At 41.1% G+C, this 20,428-nt stretch overlaps 1 protein-coding gene across 1 annotated transcript in view; it reads left to right on the top strand.

Moving 5' to 3' along the window:
* LOC111155836 (AF4/FMR2 family member 3) overlaps nucleotides 1-20,428 on the top strand; it is a 531,558-nt gene that overhangs the window by 407,882 nt on the left and 103,248 nt on the right. Inside the window, exon 9 of the mRNA XM_022516254.1 lies at nucleotides 10,234-10,285. Coding sequence (XP_022371962.1) covers nucleotides 10,234-10,285 — 52 coding nt within the window. The remainder of the gene's footprint in view (nucleotides 1-10,233; nucleotides 10,286-20,428) is intronic.

Below are 20,428 nucleotides of genomic sequence, written 5' to 3' on the forward strand. Positions count from 1 at the left end.
AATGAGTCAATATTTTAAGATAATGCTAACCCCATTGCTGGGAAGCCCCTGTAAGGCTTTGCAGTTTCCAGTGTGCTTTTACCTTTATTGGCTCATTTGAATCAATTATCATCCCATTTTATTTTTTTTAAAGGTTTTATTTATTTATTTGAGAGAGATAGAGTGAGCAAGCACGAGTGGCGGGCGGTGAGGGGCAGAGGGAGAGGGAGAAGAAGACTCCCCGCTGAGCAGGGAGCCCAGTGCAGGGCTCTATCCCAAGACTCTGGGGTCACGACCTGAGCAGAAGACAGACGCTTAACTGACTGAGCCACCCAGGCACTCCTGTCATCCCATTTTATTAATGAGTAAACTAAAACTTCAGAGTTTAGGTCCAGAACTGTTGAAGGCATGCAGCTCTTCTGATTTTTCATCCAGTTCTGTGTTATATAGTACCTCCCAAACTCTGCTGTAAATCAAAATCACCTGGGAAGCTTTTAAAAAACCTGGATCCCCAAATCATATCCATGTTACATCAGAATATGAGGGGTGGGGTGGGAGCCAGGCATCAGTATTTTTCAAAAATCCCAAGTGATTCTGATGTGCAGTGAAGTTTAGAAACCACTGCATTATGCCATTCGCAGGCAACAGATAAGGCTGGCATAGCTTAAAGTGTATGTATTTGCTAGTGGTTCTCTTTTCTCATTCTAACAATTTAGCAGTTAAATACATCTCCCAATTAGGGACTCTCCTGGCAATTAACTTATTAATAACAATGACCACAAAAATGCAAAAACTGGTATCATGAACTGACAAACAAATCTTAACCTAGCAGACGTATGACCCTTCTAGGTTCAGTGCATTCTTACTGTCAAATGTAAACCATTAGTTAGCAAACAGAATAGGCAACCAGCTTACTAATTAATTGACAACCAATTAATATCCAAACATGAGCCTTATATGCACATACCTCATTTCCCCTCTGGTTAGGTATACATTCCTCTTCAAATAGAATAAGTAAATAAATGCCCATCATCAGATCTGTGAAGCCGAGAGAACTTTATGTTCCCAGTCAGGGTCCTCTGACCTCTCTTCTTGTGTCTGCTTGGAAAAGGATCTTATTCTTTCATGCGGTGTACTTGAATTTACTCAGAAACTGAATCCTCTAATACCGAGAACATCAAGTTCAGAAACTAATTTTCTAGAAGTCCTTGTAACAAACAAGGATAGGAATTTTTAAACTGTCTTTGAGAAGAAAGCATTCCCTATTAAAGTGCTATTTCTAAAGCCTCAGTTGTTTTTTGAGAGAAATGATAGAGAGTACCTACGGCCCTCTTCTCCTGTAATGCTTTCTGGGGAAGCAATTTTAAAGTCTAATGTGTTCAGAGAATGCTCCTTTATAACTGTGGACTGCATTGCCCTAAAAGGAAAAGCTGGAGCATTTTCATATTTTCACTGTCACATGAACTGTACGTGGCACTTATATCCATCTGGGTGCTTTCCATCCATGGGATGTTCAAAGAAATTCCATTTCTCACTTATAAAAATACACAACTTTAAAAAAAAAAAAAACAGAAGATTTTAAATAACTTTTATGAGATATGTCTTTAGTATATGCAAGAGAAGTGGGTAAGAGGTGAGTCAGAGCAACAAGTGTTCAGAGTTCTCTTGCCCAGTCAGCATCTGACAGGTGTATTTGCAAGGGAACCCATTGTTCTGTTTTCCTAGGCCGCGGCTCCTAAACATTTTGCCCTAAGCATACCCCTCTCATAGGCCATCTGCAACTCTGTGCAGTTTCCTGCCTTCCACATTTTCCATGAAGCCAGAGTCTTCCATGTACATTGTGGAATGTCATGCCACATGTAATTAGCATCATCAGAATTAGAAGCAAAATGGGTCATTGAAACATTTGGAACATGGAACAAAATGGGCCTTTGGGATCCCAGTCTCCATGAAGGATCATTAGTGGGGGTACGAGTTTGCAATGATTCTGACCAAAGCCTTTCCTGTCTCCTTCCTCACCTCCTGCACATGCTAAGTTACTAGGATCTTTGCTGTCACAGACTTGTTCAGTGTACCCTGTTGGGCAGGAAGCATTAGAGAAGATTGACATATGAAAGAAACAAACAGGGACTGAGGGCTGAGTGGGGATGGAAAAAACTTAAAACCTCCTCGAGATTTGAACATCCCTCACCTTCTAAAATAGTATGAGCCTGCATTGCCCAGTATAGGAGCCACTGGCCACATGGGCTAGTGAGCATTTGAAATATGTATATTATCATGTTGATATATGTTGGCGTAAATAAAACGTACTATTGAAGTTGGTTTTACCTATTTCTTTTTACCCTTTTTAACATGATTTTTAGAACTTTTTTATTACCTTTTAAGCCCACCTTATACTTCTGTTGGATGGCTTGAATAATGGCTACTAATGCTTTTAGCTTAAGCAGCTGAGAGCGATCTTGAAAAGGGACACACTAAATATTTAATATCAGCCACCAGCATACGAATTACTTATTGATGCCTAATGAATTATCCCAAAACTTAGTGGCTTCAAACAGCATTTATCACTCTACAGTTTCTGTCAGTCAGGAATCTGAGCATGGCTCACCTGGGTCCTCTGGCTAAGAATCTCTCATAAAGCCACAAGGTGTGGATGGGTTATAGTCATCTCACGCCTTACCTGGGGAGAGACCCTCTTGTAGGCTCACTCATGTGGTTGTTGGCAAAATTCAGTTCATCCTGGATGTCTGGACTGAGTACCTTAGTTCCTCCTTGGCTGTTGGCCAGAGGGCCCCCCTTCACCCCCGACCCCAGTTCCCTGCCATGGGAATTTCTACATATGGCACCTCACAACATGGCAGCCTTTTTCCATCCAAGCAGGCTCGCAAGAAGAGTAAAAGAGTATGCATGCCAGCAAGCAGGGGTCACCTAAACTTGCAAGTGACATCCTATCACTTTTGCCCTCCTCTGTTTACTAGAAGTCAGTCACTCGGTGCAGCCACACTCAGGAGAGGGGAGATCCAGGGGCATATCAGGAGGCAGGGTCACTGGGAGCATCTTAGAAGTTGCCTGCCACAGCCAGATAATTAGGGTCCAGTTAACAGATTTGTCCACCACATAGTTGTTCTTTAATGTCATGTACTTACCCTGAGGGATCTAATGCGCTGCATTCATATTCGTTTGTTAACACATAAAGAAACTCTGAGATAATATATAAGAAGCTACAGCCGGGGTTGACTTTGGGGGATGAGAGCAGGAAGTATGAGGGTAGGAAGAAGTCAGGAGGGAGGGAGACATTTCATTGTATATCTTATGCTATTTGGGGAATTCTGAACTATGTGTATGTATTATCAAAAAAAAAAAAATGAGAATAAGGGAAATAAACAACCTCCATTCCCACTCTGTGCTTGTCTGGCAGGATAGACATCCCTGACTTCATCTGCCTCCTGTAGGACTTGAAGCCCTTCAGGTACTCCCTCCTCCTTGCAGTTTTTCCTGAGCCCCCTGGTCTCCAGAGCTCATCCCACCCCACACTCTAGTACCACTGACTATGTTTTTTTTATTATTATTATTAGTGTTGGTTTCCAGTTTCCTTTGATTGCTACTTATTCAATATTAATGTATTAGATATGAGTCCTATTGGGAAAGGCAGTTGCCTGATCGAGATTTTGAAGGCACAGATTCATCTTGTATCTCACCAGGTTTAACAGGTCTTCTAAACGAGGTTGGTTTTTTTGTGAGAGTCTTAAATTGTAGGAAATGAGATGCTGGCCCCAGGGAAGACAGGCCTCTATAGAAGGTGGCAGGTGCACTCAGCTTGTAAGTGGGAGAAAAGGACCATGGGAACTTACTGTTACTAAGAAAAAGGTCATAAACAGAAGAGCTACAGTGCACTTTCGTCCTCTGCCACAGGAGGAACGTGGCAGAATCAGATTATTTGCCGATTTCATGAACAATTGGAACAGTCCCTGGAAGAGGAAGTCCAGGAAGGAGATATGTGTGAGCAAACACCATCTCCCTATGAACCACCATTGTTTCAAAAAAAAAAAGTAGATATGACACCCTGATAGGAAAATATCAGAGTTGAAACTCCTAGGTCATCTAGACCGCCCCTTATTCTTACTCCTGATTTCTCTATTTGCTTCCAGACTGTTACTTCATTTGTGCATTGGATGCACTAAATCACCAGCACCCCACTGTGATCCTATCCTAGCCTTCCTGCCTCCCAGTTGACTGGAATGATATGAGCTAAACTCTTCTGAACAAATGCAGAGAGAAGAGTAGTTACCTGTTTGTGAAAATAAGCCCAGACAGATGGTAGCACTGACCCTCACAGAGCAATGGACTTCAGACAGAATGAAAGGTGTTTTATAACTTCCTTCTCATGTTCCTAGCAGTAGAGATGATGGCTTGGGGAGTACCAGCAGAGGGATGCACTCGTGAAACGAGTAGGCTATCCTGCACAGCTAATTGCTAGAGTAGATATTTGCATATATGAATATGTTTAATGGGGAGTCATAAACATTTGTCTTTGGCTTTAAAAATCTCAAATAGTTGGAGACAGTAGTAGCACCAGCTATAGAAGCAAATCTGAAAATCAAACGGCCCAATTAGAAGTCAGATTTTTTAAAAAGCCATTAAGATCAAGCAAAATGAAATGAACTTTAAAGGGCTAAAGGATTCAGATCTCTTAAGGGCCCCAAATGGCAAGTAATTCCAGGGAAATCCTATTAATTAAAAACCACTGCTCTGTGAAATGACTGCCATTACATTTGAAGGTAGTTAATGTGCCAGTTCGCGATACCTGTGAAGCAATACAGGAGCATGAGAAGCAGTTGGCCATCTGCTAAGGAGAGGCTACTCTTTATGCCCTGAGAAGTGTTGTACCTCGGAAACGTAAGGACTGGCAACAACGGAAATGTGTCTATGGCCCAGTTTTTAAAATACCGCGTGTGGGCAAGTTACCATCATCAGCTCTTACAGTCGTGAGGGTCCTATTTCTCCCCTTCCTGAGCGCTACCGCAGAGACCAGCAGATGAGGCAGCTGGGTTCTGTGAGAGTTGTGTGTGCCAGAGCTTCACAGTTGGGGGCATTTTTTCAAATGCTCAAGTGGCAGTGCTGATCTGATTGTAGTACGTGAGGGAACCGGCCCTTGGACGGTGCGCCCGCTCCGCCCCCCCCCGTTACCACGTGACTACAGGGCCACGCACACGCCCCTCCCCACCACGTGACTACAACAGTGCGTAAAGTCTGCGTGATGCCCGACTTCCCGCTGGTTTGGGGGCTGTGCTGCTGTTCACCCTTCACTACCTGAGGTAATACCCGGCAAACCTCAAAGGGAGCTGTCTGTGCTTGCTTCCCTCGTCAGGGCTCGGAAGCCACTGCGTCGCGCCCTCCCTTGGAAGCCACTGCGTCGCGCCCTCCCTTGGAAGCCGTCCACGCCAGTCCCCCTCCCTGCGTGAGAGCATGGGACCTTCAGCCCACGGCTCAAAACCTCGGGACCTTTGCACCAGGTGCTCCCCGAGGCGTGTGATAACAATCCTGGGACGATCATTTTCAGAAACTGTTGTCTGACGCAGTTCCCGCGTGAAAAATAGGTAGAATCTTAATTACCGAATTGCATGTTTAAAAATCCTGCCTGCGGCCTCTCACGCCTCAGTGCTTGGTTTACCTGGCTCAGACTCCGTGGTAAGTCACCATCGGGCACGACCTTGGAGTGCTTCTGACAGCAGTGACAGCATGTCAGGTGTTCCAGGCACAGAGTCCCAGGTTCCTTGGCACCTCTGGCTGCATCTCTGCTCTCTGGTCTTACTTCAGAAAGTTCTGTTTTATTGTCTGTTTTGTTTTGTTTCGCATCCCCGTTGTCATCACTCCGTGGGTCCTGCTAGGGGACTCGGGGCCATCTGGCTGGCCTTGGCCTTCAGGGCAGATCTTGTGCTCCGAGGCTGAGGGGCATGGGTTGTGTCCACTGTAGCAGTAAGCCACCTCAGATCAATCAACCACAGTGGCAGTTATAACCTAAAATACATTACCCCATTCACAACCTCTGGAAAATCTCATCTTTTCTTTTCAGAACGTCCAGAAAGTAGAGCAAAGGGCTTAGATTTAAGGCGTTATTACAGGAACATCTTTTCTCCCAAATTGTTTCCCCATGCAAATTCCTTAAATGCCCTAAGGCTAAATTACCTTCTGAGATTAAAAAGAAGGAATATTAATAAAAATGAACCTTTACTGGGCGCCTGGGTGGCTCAGTGGGTTAAGCCACTGCCTTCGGCTCAGGTCATGATCTCAGGGTCCTGGGATCGAGTCCCGCATCCGGCTCTCTGCTCAGCAGGGAGCCTGCTTCCCTCTCTCTCTCTCTGCCTGCCTCTGTCTACTGTGATCTCTCTCTGTCAAATAAATAAATAAAATCTTTAAAAAAAAAAATGAACCTTTACTGAATGCTTGCTCTGTTCCAGGTTTTGTGCTAAGCACTTTGTAATGATTGAGTAATGATTTCTCTGGAAGACCCATTGAGGCAGGTATCAGGTCACTCAGCTAGTTGAGTGGTAGAGGTAGGGTTCATCCTGGGCAGTCTGACTGCAGAGTCTGAGCTCCGAGCACCACGGCCTGCCTGCTGCCGCAGCAGTGCCCAGCTGGAGGAATTGCGTGGGATTGAACAAGGTAACATGTAGAAAGTGCTCTTAGCCAGCCTGGCATGAACATCTGTTCAGCGCTCAGTACTGCTACTAATCAACAGTCTGGGCACCTGGGAGGGCTCTGAGGGGCTGAGAAGGGGAAGGGCTCAGGAAACATGAAAGGGAGCAGCTCTGGTTGGGTGGGCATCACTGGCTGGAGGAAGGTCCGTTGGTGCTCAGATGCAGGGGTGTAGGGGTGCGGCAGGGTGCCCCCTGGAGCCAGCACGATCCCGAAGCACAGGCCCTACGCTGATGTACAGATGACCCATCCCAACTCTGCCTCCAGCCCTTCAGAGCATGGGAGACTTTGCCTTACTTTTTCAAAAATGGAGTTGGAGATACCCGCCTCTGCCCCTTGACGTCACCAACACTTAATTTGGATTTTCTTTTACTTCTGGTTTAAACCTTTGTCTTTTGTTCTTGTTTAATATACCCATGCCAGTCTATTCCTTTCAGAAATAGATGATAAAATGTTCTCAAATGTATAAGATTGGAGTTGGGGGCACAGTTGCCACAGTGTGTTTACATGGAGCTGATCTCGGCTTCCTGTCTACCTGCCACTCTCCACACACTGATGTTTTTTAGGATCTTGTGGGATTACAGCATTTTTCTTCACCAACCATGCTTTGTTGTTCAGCTCTAACCTCAAATATCCACTTTGGCTCCTCCTCCTCAAGTGTGTTGGGCCAGGCCTAAAGAACACAGTGAATGTTGAGTCACGGAGGTTCCACCTTAACCGTCAGAATAAAGCACAGGGGCTGGACGGTGTTCCTGAATGGCCTTGAGCGTCTGTTCCCTTGGTGCGTGACTGCTGGTGATTGGGCACAGAATGGTGGTGACTGACTTTTCTGGGTCTGTGGCTGGGAGTGTTGGTGACAGCAGCGTCCCAGGACTGTTGTGGGATGTGTAGAAACTGTTGGACTTAGTGTTTTGGTGCCATTTCCTCCCATTCAAGATTTGGAAGTTTAATTGGATTTTAACTTCTTGGGAAGTCTCTCTTGAATGTGAGGTATTTTTACATTTGATCTTTTGTTTTTAGATCTCAGCCAGAAACATAATAAAGTCATTTTTTTAATATAAAAAATTCACGAAGCAGTGTGGATCTCTGACTGCTTTTCTTCTGGAGACAATGGCAAATATAGAAATGACAAAGCTGAGGCCCAGAGGTGTGACCTACCCAGGATCGGGGATGTGAGAGACAGTATGAAATTCAAATGAACACCCAGTGATGTGTTTACATACTTAGCACGTGCTTAAAATAAACAAAAATAAGCTGTATTCTCTACCTTACAACTTCACATACTGTTCTTACTGTTGTGGTTCCTTTCAGTGTTGCCAGCCTTGTGTGGTGACTGGTTTGCAGCCAATCTGAGATCCCTTGCTTTGGGGCATGTTGGGGTTTCTTGCTCTGGTTGACAGTGGCCTTCAAGTCTGTGCATGCTATTGGCCATATAAAGATGAAACTTCTCAGTCACCCTTGACATGACCTCTATCCAACAACAAAAGGGTTGTTAACATTGATTGTGTGTGTCCTTACCCCTCCTTCTTCCCACCCACTGACAGGACCACCCACACTTGGAACACTCAGTGCTTGCAGGGCAGTCCTCGAGATGAAACCAAATTGCAGCTGGCAGTTTACCCCTAAAGAGAGAGTGAGGGGTGGAGACAAGAAATGGTCTTGCTTCTCTGGGCTTTTTCATCAGAAAGGCATTTGCGCCTTTTGGTAGGAAAATGGGCTTTGGGAAAGCACCCCAGCCCAGCCAACAAACTGGTATTGTATTCTGTGCTGTCACTGTGCTAGTCACTGGGGACTCGAGGACAAAGAAAACATAGTCCCCTTCCTAGAAGGTTCTTCCCAAACAATGCTGTAATAAATCACCACCATGTCTCTTCTCCTTGAAGCTAAGGGCAGGAGTTTGTGAGGTCAAAGGGAATGGAGGGTAACACCCAACAGAGACAAAGGGCAGTTGGGGATATAGCTCTGCAGTCTTCACTGATGTTTTCTTGGTTTGCCTGTGGTTGAAATACTAAAAGAGTGATACTTCTCCATACTGGTAGAATAGCCATCACCTGTGAGGAAACAGATCTGGTGTCCTAATTGTTATGGCTTAAATGATACATCAGAAAATATCTTAACTGTGCTCTCTACGGCAAATGCAAGAGTTTTTCTGCTTTACGAAAGAGGAGATGACTTTATTCCCTAAACTCCTGGAATCTAAAGCAGGACTGGACCATAGAGATAGCCCAGCATAACCTGTCATTTTACAGCTCTGGCAACAGGACCGGAGTGAGAGCATTATGTGATTTTCTCCAAACAAATGGCCATTTGGGGTAAAACTGGGTCCATGTGCTGCCCTGGCAAATCTTTACCCCAAGTTCACCGCAAAAGTCACTGAAACTACTTATAAAAATATTCAGAGGAATATACTGATGATGGGCCTATAATTGGCTTTTAAAGAAATGAGACACATTTTAGGGGACAGTCTTTGGAAGGTGACTTCAAGGAGGATAGTGAGGTCTTTGAAGCACATGGGCTCAGTGGCCTTCACACTGATTCCTGGAGCCCTGGGGTCTGTCAGCAATGGACTCTTCCCCACCCCCACCCCCCACAGAGCACCTCTGCCTGCATTCATTTGCACTGTAGAGTATCCTTCTGAGTGAGATTTCTTTTGAAATGAATTAATCTGAAAACTATTACCCTGTAAACAATTCAGCAGTGCTACTAAGAATACAGTTGTATCATCTTCAGAAATAAGAGGGCTTCAATCTGAAGGGTTTGAAGAGGTAGGGGGGTGGGAGGTTGGGGGAACCAGGTGGTGGGTATTAGAGAGAGCACGGATTGCATGGAGCACTGGGTGTGGTACAAAAACAATGAATACTGTTATGCTGAAAATTAAAAAAAAAAGATTTAAAAAAAAAAAAAAGAGGGCTTCTTCCGTTTGCATGTTTTTACTTTGGACTCTGTGGACCCAAAGTATTCTTCCCCACCACCTCCACCATTGCAAATCTGACAGAGCCAGAGGGCCCTTGAGTGTTGCCTTCACAGAGTCTTTTCGGAAAGTTCTCTCCCATTTGGTCTTCCTCATCCAGCAGAGTCTTCGGGCAGATGTCTTCTCCAGATCTTTGACTGATGGAGACCTAAGCAGCTCCAGTTTATTGTGTTATTGCTGTCGGCAGAGTTCTACCTGCTCTCTCATTGTTTACCACAAATAATCATGGAGACATAGCACAGCACCTGTCCTGCACCAAACATTGAACAAGTAACTGGAATTCAAACTTCACAGGCAAAAGCACCTATTTGATTCTGTTAGTTTACAACCTCATATTCTTGAAACAACCCATCTGATCCTATGAAGGACTGTTGTGAGGGGTTAATTGGCTTTACGGGGCAGTTTGTTATTTCCTAAGGACATCAGAAGAAAAGGCTTAAAAGGAAAGGGTTTTTTTTTTTTTTAATTAATCAGGAAATATTATTGCAACATTAATAAATGTATTTTGGTGCTTCAAAAAAAGATATTTTGGTGCTGAATTATTTTGAATTTGTTAAGTATCTATACTTCTTTGTTCCTTTTTTCAGAATGCTAGAAGATGACCTTAAGCTAAGTAGTGATGAAGAGGAGAATGAGCAGGTAAGATTTAGTTTTATGTTGCTGTCCTTCGAATGTGACACTGCGCCGCTGCCCCAGTGGGCTATTCTGGGAGCTGACTGAATCATACACACTCGAAATTGTGGTGCTCTAGGATGCTGGGTGCTCTCTGGTAATTATAAGCTTCCATGCCATGGGACCAGTCCACTAAAATATCTTGGGCTTACTTTCCCTTAAAACTGTGATGCTGTGATTTTTGTGTCATTGAAACCAACAATGGGAACTGACAAGGAAGCCGACTAGCATCAAACTTCAATATGAAATAGACCCTTTTTTTGTTTTCTTTTTCTTTTCTCTTTTTTTTTCTTCTTGGCAAAGCTCACTGGTCTAGAGATCAAGCGTGTGACTTAACCTTATCAGCATGCAATGGGCAAGCTGTAACATTAAATATTGAGAAGTCTTATACAGATATTATTAACATTGAGAAGAAGCAAATGTAGAGGTGAAACTTAAACGATGAATAAAAAATAATCATGCTCTGAATAGGCTGTTTGTCTTAGATGATAAATGTGCTTAAAGTGTTCTCCCGTGGTGTTGATTTACAAGCTTGAGACATCAGTCAGAGATTTATAAATACTACTCTGATCAGTCAGTTAAGGTACAAAAATATCCACATAACATTCATCACTTTCAACTTCTGCATTGCAGGAAATGTTTGTGTTTTAAAGCAAGTTTGAAAACACAAAAGATAGATTTTCCTCTTCTTCTGTTTCCTTTTTCTTATTATCTATGTGGTATTTTGTCAAGTTTGGACAAATGTGGCAGGTATAAAGACAATCCAGAGAGGTTTTTCCAGAAGTTATTTTTACATGCAATAGGAGACAGTATGTGGTTGGTCCTGGAATCGTGAATTTTATACAAAGGAGTCATGGAATGCTACACAGGCAATTCACCTGTCTAGCCATGCAAATGCACATAGTGTACAAAGTGTGCAGAGATGAAATAAGTCAAAGGAACATTTCCAGGGAGAGCATCTAAGCAGAATGTGGCTGTGAGGTCACAGAGGCGTTTGTTCACCTTGGGGAAGAAGGTGAGGCCCCAAAGAAGGGCCTGGGTGTGAAAGAAAGCTCACATTGAAGCTAGAGTAGCAGCCAAGTGAAGAAAGGTTAACTGAGCAAGAAAAGCTGCTCATGCTTCAGATTTTGTAGAGACTGATGACTTTGTTTCTAGGTGTGCACTCTAGGACCATCAGATAGCCATAACACAGCAATCTTGGCAGAGCTGATGATGACTTCACTCCTAATTTTGGTTCCTCATCTATGTAACTATCAGCCAATCACGTCTTCGTGGATTTCCCAGTGACAGTTTCAGATACATATATTGTAGATTAAGTCATATCAGATGTGTAGGCTATGTATCCTTTAGATTAGAAAGGAGATTCATAGAGCATTGCATTCAGCAAGCTTTCTTAATTTGGAAAGAATTTTCCAGAGTTATTTCCAGGAAGTATTTCCACTGAAAACTCAATTTAAAAAAAAAATTAGGTATCAAGGATGCACTAGACACGCTCTCTAAGGTAGTAAGAACTTTAAGTTGAATCATTTAGCTTTATTAGCTACTGCTTTTTAATCTGTGACCATGGATAATGAATGTTATATTGCGAATATACAGGTTAAATCCTTTATTCTTACATTTTGTCCCTATGTGTGTACACCTTTCCACCATTTGCAATGAGAGCAGCTGATAGAATGAATGATTTTTATGCAGTAGTATAATTAAGACTCCAGACAGTGGTTTGTATGTGGTAGTTTAAGTGATTGCTCTAACATTAATTATATTAAGTTATCCTGCTTTGGCCTATAATTATAGCCTGGCCTAATCACAAAATCATAATTTCTGTACTTTTAAAAAAGACTAATGATATGGTATTTTTTTTTCCCTCCAAGACCAAAATATGATTGTTCCCCTGAAGAGTAGAGCACGCGCACACACACACATGTGTGCGTGCAGACACACATCCACACACACACACTGCATTTCTCTGGCATTGAGAGATAATTAAATGTTTCACATAAATGATTTTGCTAGATATCATCAGAGTTTATCCCTTAACCGAAAATCTTTCAAAAATGTATTGTACATTTCCCTGTCTCAATAAACAGAGCATACTAAATTCCTTTGCCTTCTACATGACATCTGGCTGTCCTTGTGAATATTGGTCACTTGCTGTGACAAAAAGATACCCACAAGAGTTTCAGGTTGCCATGCCTGTTTGCCTTTCCTCCAGTCGCCTCAGACTCACAGCATTTGAACACTCTAATGCTTCCTTTATCCTCATTGACTTTGTACTCTCAAGAATGAAGAGACAGGCTAGTTTAGTCAGTGAGCCCAGGCTCAGCAGCCCTCTTCCTGGGTTCAAATCCCTGCTCTGCTGGTGACCCAGTAGCTTTGCAGCCCTGGCCCAGTCCCCAAGATGTTCTCTACTCCAGAGTCACCATTTGTAAAATGGGAATTAATGTTCGATCCCAAAGCCTGCCACTTCCTTGGAACCTGGGCTCACCTGTTATCTTCATGTTACTGGATCCAGTAGGCTTTTGATTTTTTGCTTTGGGTCAACTGAGAACTGAATATACCATACACAGAGAAAAGTACATATAACCTAAGAATACAATGTGAGAAATATTCATAAACCACACACACACCCATGTAATCAGCACTCAGATCAAGATAAAGACACAGCCAGCCTCTCAGGTCTCCCACATCCCCATCCAGTCACTACCCTCCAGAAGAATAACCACTCCTATTTTTCTAACACCATAGAGTAATTTTGCTTGTTTTTGAACTTTATATCAATGGAATCACATAGCGTGTGCTCTTTTTCCTTGGCTTCTTTCACTCAGTATTATGTTTGTGAGACTCATCCATGTTGCATGTAATCAAAGGGTGTTCATTTTCATTGCTCTGTCATATTTCTTCATGTGTATATACCTTAATTTACTTAACCCATTCTACTCCTGATGGGCACAAAGGCATTTAGGGCTATTAGAATAGTACTGCCATTGATATTCTTGAACAGGTTTTTTGGTGATCATGTGGGAACATTTCTAATAGGTCTATGCCCAAGAGTAGAAATCAGGGCCAGGAGAGTATATGCATGTTCCAGCTGAGTAGCTCATTTCAAACCTTTATTCAAAGCAGTTTCACCAACTGACACTCCCATCAGGAGTGTAAGAGAATTGCAGTTGCTCACATCCTCACATTTGTCTTTTTATGGTGGTGAGCAATATTGTTCAGAAAGTTACTTTTTTTGTACTGTCTTTGGTTTTAAAAGAAGGGCATTAGTGTTTCCTGCACTTGTTTCTTCTTGAAGACATTATATAAAGTTAATGTTACTTTTTCTTTAAACACCTGTCAGATTTCTCCAGTGAAACCACATGGGGCTGGAGACTTTTAACACAAATTCTATTTTCTGAATAGTTAAAGGGCTCTTCAGGTTATTTCACATTGGGTAGGTTATGGCAACATGTGCTCTTTAAGTAATTCATTTATCATGTCATTTAAGTTTTCATATTTATGTGTAGAAAGTTCTATTCTTTTATTGTTCCTTCAATGTCTGGGTCTATGGTGGTATCCCATTTCATCTTGAAACTGATCTTATTTTTGTCTTCGTCATCTTGCCAGAAGTTTTTCAATTTCATTGATCTTTTCAAAAAAACAAGTTTTTTGTTTCATTGATATTCTCTATCAGTTTTTCTGTTTTGATTTTATTGATTTCTTAACTTTATTATTTCCCTCCTTCTGTTGCTTTGGATTCATTTGGCTCTTCTTATTCTGGATTCTTGAGAGACCTTAGATTACTGAGTTGAGACTCGTTCTCTTTTATAGTATAAGCATTTAGTGTTATACATTTCCCTTTCAGCACACTGTAGCTGCATCCCACAGATTTTGATATGTTTTATTTTCATTGTCCTTCAGTTCAGTGAGACTTCCCCTTTGATATATGGATTATTTAGAAGTGGGTTGTTTCATTTCCAAATGTTTGGAGATTACAGGAGTAATCTTACTTATTGATTTCTAGTTTGATTCCATTGTGATCAAAGAACACATTCTGTATGATATCAATTCTTGGAAATTTACTAAGTATTTCTTATGGTCCAAGATCTGGTCTATGTTGGGATATGTCTTATGGGCACTTGAAAGAATATGGATTCTTCTGTGGTTGGGTGGAGTGTTCTATAAATGTCACTCAAATCCTGTTGGTTGATGTTATTATTGAGCTCTTCTAGATCCTTTCTGACTTTCTCTCTAGTTTATCAATTGTTGGGAGAGGAATGTTGAGGTCTCCAGCTATACTTGTGGATTTGTCTGTTGCTCCTTTCCATTCTGTCTGTTTTTGCTTCATATATTTTACAGTTCTGTTATTTGGTACATAACATTTAGGATTGCTGTGTCTTCTTGCTAGAGTGACTTTTTATGGTTCTATAATGTTCCACTCCATCTCTGGTAATTTTCTTTGGTCTGAGGTCTACTTTATCTGATACTGATAAAGCCACTGCTGCATTCTTTTGAATGATATTTACATAATGTAACTTTTTCCATTCTTTTACATTCAGCCCACCTATACTGTTGTATTTGAAGTGAGTTTTTTACAGGTACTATATGGTTGTCGTATACTTTTATCTATTTTGCCAATCTCTGTCTTTAATTGATGTATTTAGAACATTTGCATTTAATGTAATTACTGATATATTAGTGCTTAAGTCTGTCACTTTATTTTTGCTTTTCTGTCACTTTCCCTTTCTTTCTGTTTTCATTTTTTTGTTTTCTTTTCCCTGACTTCCTATAGGTTTCTTGAACATTCTGCAGAATTCTTTTTTTATTTATCTATCATGTGTTTAGTATATCTCTTTGCATAGTTTTTCAAATGGCTGTTCTAGGAATTACATTATATATATATAACTTATTAACAGTTCATTAGTGATAACATTTTACAGGTTTTCTCCCTGAGTATTCTCCATCACAGAACTGATAATATGTGGATAATGGAGGATTTTGTTTTCTACCTTTCTGACTTTTTGAGTAAGCAACCTGAATCTTATTCTGTATCTTATTCATCCTAGTGCATACTCTGGCTGACTGGCATCCAATAGGAAAGCCTCCTCTTCCCGTAACCAGATCCACACAAGTACCTTTATCTTCACTCATCCACTCCTTTACTCCTATTACATGAGAACACTGCTTTCTTTTTATCAAGTCTGTCCCATTTCCTCTCAGTTACTTGAGGCCTTGTTTTTTTGACTCCTTTCTGCCCCACTGCCCCATCAGAACTATGAATTGGGTCACAAGTAACCTCCACAGAGCCAAACATACTGGGCTCTTCTCAGTCTCTTGTCTTACCAGAAGACTTACCACATTAAACTATTGATCACCCCACTTTTCTTGAGGTGCCTAACACTAAACTCCTGGTTTGCTTCCTGTCCTTCTGACTGTTTCTTCTTAGACTGCTTTGCTGGCTGCTTCTCCTGCCCAAGTTTAAATATTGTAGTCTCTCAGCATTTATTCATGATTGCTGTTCTCCCCTTCCTTTCTCTCTCTTCCTCCTTTCCTCTTTCTCTCTCTCTCTCTTTAGGTGATCTCATCCATTCCCATGACCTTCATTTTTCATATGCTTACAATTTCTAAAGTGATACCCTCTCTTCTGAACTGCAGACCTTCTTGACTTTTCCACTTGGATGTGTCACAAGCATTTCAAATTCAGTTTGTGCCGAACTGAACTTCTGGTCTTTGACACCCCTTACCCACCTACACACAAATATATTCTTCTTGTGATTGTTTCCATTTCTAAAAGTAGCCCTGCCAGACACCCAGTTGTTCAAGCCTAGAAACACCAGGCTCATCCTTGACAACTCCCTGTTCCTCACTTAAATGTTAATTTTATCTCTAAGGCCTATAAATTCAGCCTCCAAAATTAAATACTAGCCTTCCCTTCTCTTTCCATCCTGGCGAGTCTAAACCAATGTAGTAGACACTAGCATATTTCTATTCTTCCTCTCTATAATGCAACCTCCCCACAGTGATCTTTTAAAAATATAAATCAGATCAACTCATTCCTTGGTCTAAAACCTTAAATAAGTTTTCTGTTTCACTTGAGATAAAATCCAGAGCCCATAGCATGACTAACACTACCCTAGACTAAGTCCAGCTTCACCTACTTCTTTCTCTTCACTTCACATTGAGCTCATTCATGGCACATTAGCCAGATGGGCCTTCTTTCATCTCCTATAACAAGCCACACTCAGCTGCCTCAGGGCCTCCAGAGGCCTCTCCTTCCTCTTTTTTTTTTTTTTTTTTTTTTTTTTGTCTGACCAATACCTTCTCATCCTGAAGTGTAACATAACTTTCACTTTCTCAGGGGCCCTCCCCATTATCTACATTGGACCTCCCAGTTAGTCCTTCTCCCAATCATCTTAACCTTTCTTCTTAAGTCTCATCATAATTTTAGTTATGTGCCATGTTTACTTCTTAAAATATCTGTCTCTACCAATGAGATTAAAAGTTTCCTGAGGGCAGGGACTGTGTCTGGCATAGCAGTAATGCAAAATACTTGCTGAATGGATACATGAATACATGTACAATGTTGAGTTGAATTGACCGTATTTCCTGCTTCTTGTTTTCCAGTATCAAAGATGACTTTTGCTCTACCTTTATTCTTTTACTGAACGCTGTGTTTTTTCAAATTAATACTGTCCAAAGATCAAAGGTGTTGACAGAGAAGACAAAAACATAAGACCTAAAATCTTAAGGTGGCTGTAGACTAATGTACAAATAATCTACCTATTTAGGAGGAAAGATCTAGCCCATCTCCATGGAAATGTCTATAGCCACTTCTTAAATATGCTTACCACCACGCCATGTTGAATTTACAAGTGTTCAGAATTCATCTCAAACACAAGCCTCTGAAACTAAAAGAATGGGTTTCTCTACACCCTTCCCTTTCAAGGGGAGCAGAATTTGACATCTGGAGCTGAGATTGTGACAAAGTTCGCCTAGACAATTTGGGGTTATAATTAAAATGGAAGCATATTCCTATGCTCGCTCTTACAATTTTCATACTCGATGAGGTTCAAAAAGGGACTAGGATAAATAATATGAGAGTCCATTTTCTTGTTTAGGTAAATGAAAGATACTGATAGGGTGGTAATTTATTTAGATCCCCTTTTCTGTAACTCTTGGCTCTAACATTCCAAAGGCCAATGTTATTATGTAAGAATGCAAAGAAATTAGAAGATTTAAGACAAAATTATTCCTGAAGTCTCAAGTACTAACGGAATTTTTTTAATGGACTTGAGAGATTAATTATATTTCATGTTTCCCAGTTTGGTAAAAAGAGGAGCTCTGCCTCTCAAGTCAGGGAATGCTTGGGACGTCAGACACAGCGAATATCTAGATGAAATTATTATAGCTAAGGCTTGAAGAGAAGAACAGATGATTAAGACTTTCAGCAAGGAGCAGTGGAGAGATTGTCAACTGCAGACAGTGTTTCAGAGATGACAAATATATAAGCTCAGGGAGAGTAGAGAAGCAGGGATCCAAATTGAATGGCTACATATGTGCCTGCCGCTTCTAGTAATTACATTATCCACACATATCAGGCAGTCTTTTCATTTTAATTATATAACTGCATTTTTCCTTTTTAAATGAGCATGGTTTATCCACTCAAACTGACAATTTTAATTTTACAGGCACCGATCATTGGATATAATCTGTAGAGGGAAATTTTCCTACTGGTGTAATTTACATCTTGCAATGAACAAAAGTTACCTTTTAATCCCCAATCAATATTTGGAGAGCACATGATTAATTTAATAGATATCTAGGTAGTTAACATAAATCTCCAAGTTAAAGAGCCAGTTCCTTTATTTATTATTTTTTTTTAATTTTATTTTTTATAAACATATAATATATTTTTATCCCCAGGGGTACAGGTCTGTGAATCGCCAGCACTCACCATAGCACATACCCTCCCCAATGTCCATAATCCCACCCCCCCTCCCAACCCCCCTCCCCCCATCAACCCTCAGTTTGTTTTGTGAGATTAAGAGTCACTTATGGTTTGTCTCCCTCCCAATCCCATCTTGTTTCATTTACTCTTCTCCTACCCCCTTAACCCCCCATGTTGCATCTCCTCTCCCTCATATCAGGGAGATCATGTGATAGTTGTCTTTCTCCGATTGACTTATTTCGCTAAGCACGATACCCTCTAGTTCCATCCACGTCGTCGCAAATGGCAAGATTTCATTTCTTTTGATGGCTGCATAGTATTCCATTGTGTATATATACCACATCTTCTTTATCCATTCGTCTATTGATGGACATCTAGGTTCTTTCCATAGTTTGGCTATTGTAGACATTGCTGCTATAAACATTCGGGTGCACGTGCCCCTTCGGATCACTACATTTGTATCTTTAGGGTAAATACCCAGCAGTGCAATTGCTGGGTCATAGGGTAGTTCTATTTTCAACATTTTGAGGAACCTCCATGCTGTTTTCCAGAGTGGTTGCACCAGCTTGCATTCCCACCAACAGTGTAGGAGGGTTCCCCTTTCTCCGCATCCTCGCCAGCATCTGTCATTTCCTGACTTGTTAATTTTAGCCATTCTGACTGGTGTGAGGTGATATCTCATTGTGGTTTTGATTTGTATTTCCCTGATGCCGAGTGATATGGAGCACTTTTTCATGTGTCTGTTGGCCATCTGGATGTCTTCTTTGCAGAAATGTCTGTTCATGTCCTCTGCCCATTTCTTGATTGGATTATTTGTTCTTTGGGTGTTGAGTTTGCTAAGTTCTTTATAGATTTTGGACACTAGCCCTTTATCCGATATGTCATTTGCAAATATCTTCTCCCATTCTGTCAGTTGTCTTTTGGTTTTGTTAACTGTTTCCTTTGCTGTGCAAAAGCTTTTGATCTTGATAAAATCCCAATAGTTCATTTTTGCCCTTGCTTCCCTTGCCTTTGGTGATGTTCCTAGGTCTTTTTTTATTTTTAATGCATGGAGTACTAATTGTGTCTCTCAAAGAGAATCCCGGCCTCCTCAGAATGAATCTAAAACCTTGTTGCATCGAGATGTCAAGATTATAGGTGCTATTGCTCCGAGCACTGAATTGGAGTTCTCATTGCTTTTTGTCGCCTTTGGTTTCTAATGGGGAGGCACAGAAACATTCCCACTCAATTCTCTGCTTTTTACCATAGAGGCCACTGGGTAACTCACATCAGTGTGGGGTGTAATATTGAAAGCAGATTACCAGTCGCCATAAGAGGTGCTGTTCATTTTTTCCCTTGTTATTTTTTAATATGACAATTGTATAACAGAAAGCAGAGCTTTCAAAAAGAACCTCTGAAGCCATTGGCAGTGCATGTGTATCAGTGACCAAATGAATTAGCTAAATGATATGCAGACGTGGAATAAAAACATAGGAGGTTTGTGCAGCCCTGCTCCACTTCCCTGGGTGCATTTTTCTTCTCAGGATCAGCTTGGTTGATGCCGGAGTTCTTGGCCTGTGAAAATTTATTACCCACAGAGTCAATCTGCATTCAGGCAGCCAAGTCTGAATAAATAGAGTCATTGTGCTTGTCTGGGATTTGTGGCCAGAGTTCATCCAGTCAGCTTGACATTCACATCCCAGGAGATTTATAAAAGCCAACACCCTGGTATGTGCTCTTGAATCCTGCCAAACTTGTGTAGAATTATATAAACAGGAGTTGAAGCAGTAATCAAGACCAGGTTTGAGGGGCAAGGCTCCAAAATCAAATTTCTCCTACATTAGAAATGAACTGTATTGTAGATGTTATTTGTAGTCAAACAAGAGCTAAAAAATTTTTACGTAAGAGTCATTCTGAGAGTCATCTTGAATGCCTACTAAGTGCCAAACATCAAATAAGACACATTAGCAATATTCATTATGGTAATTTAACTTCAGACATTTAAGGTAAATTTTAAATGGCATGGAAAATGCTGCCCTCAATGTACAAAAAGAAGCATATATTACATATATTAAACTTATAGCAAAATAGAAAAAAAGAAAGAGTAGTTTATATTTGTTTTTATGTTTAGTCTTGCATTAATGTTATCGCTAAGCTAAATATCCAATTTAATCATATTGATGAGTTGGTTTCTTTTTAATATA

Source organism: Enhydra lutris, unplaced genomic scaffold (genome assembly GCF_002288905.1).
Source record: "Enhydra lutris kenyoni isolate GAN:26980312 unplaced genomic scaffold, ASM228890v2 scaffoldscaffold44, whole genome shotgun sequence".
In the NCBI taxonomy this organism is placed as follows: domain Eukaryota; kingdom Metazoa; phylum Chordata; class Mammalia; order Carnivora; family Mustelidae; genus Enhydra; species Enhydra lutris.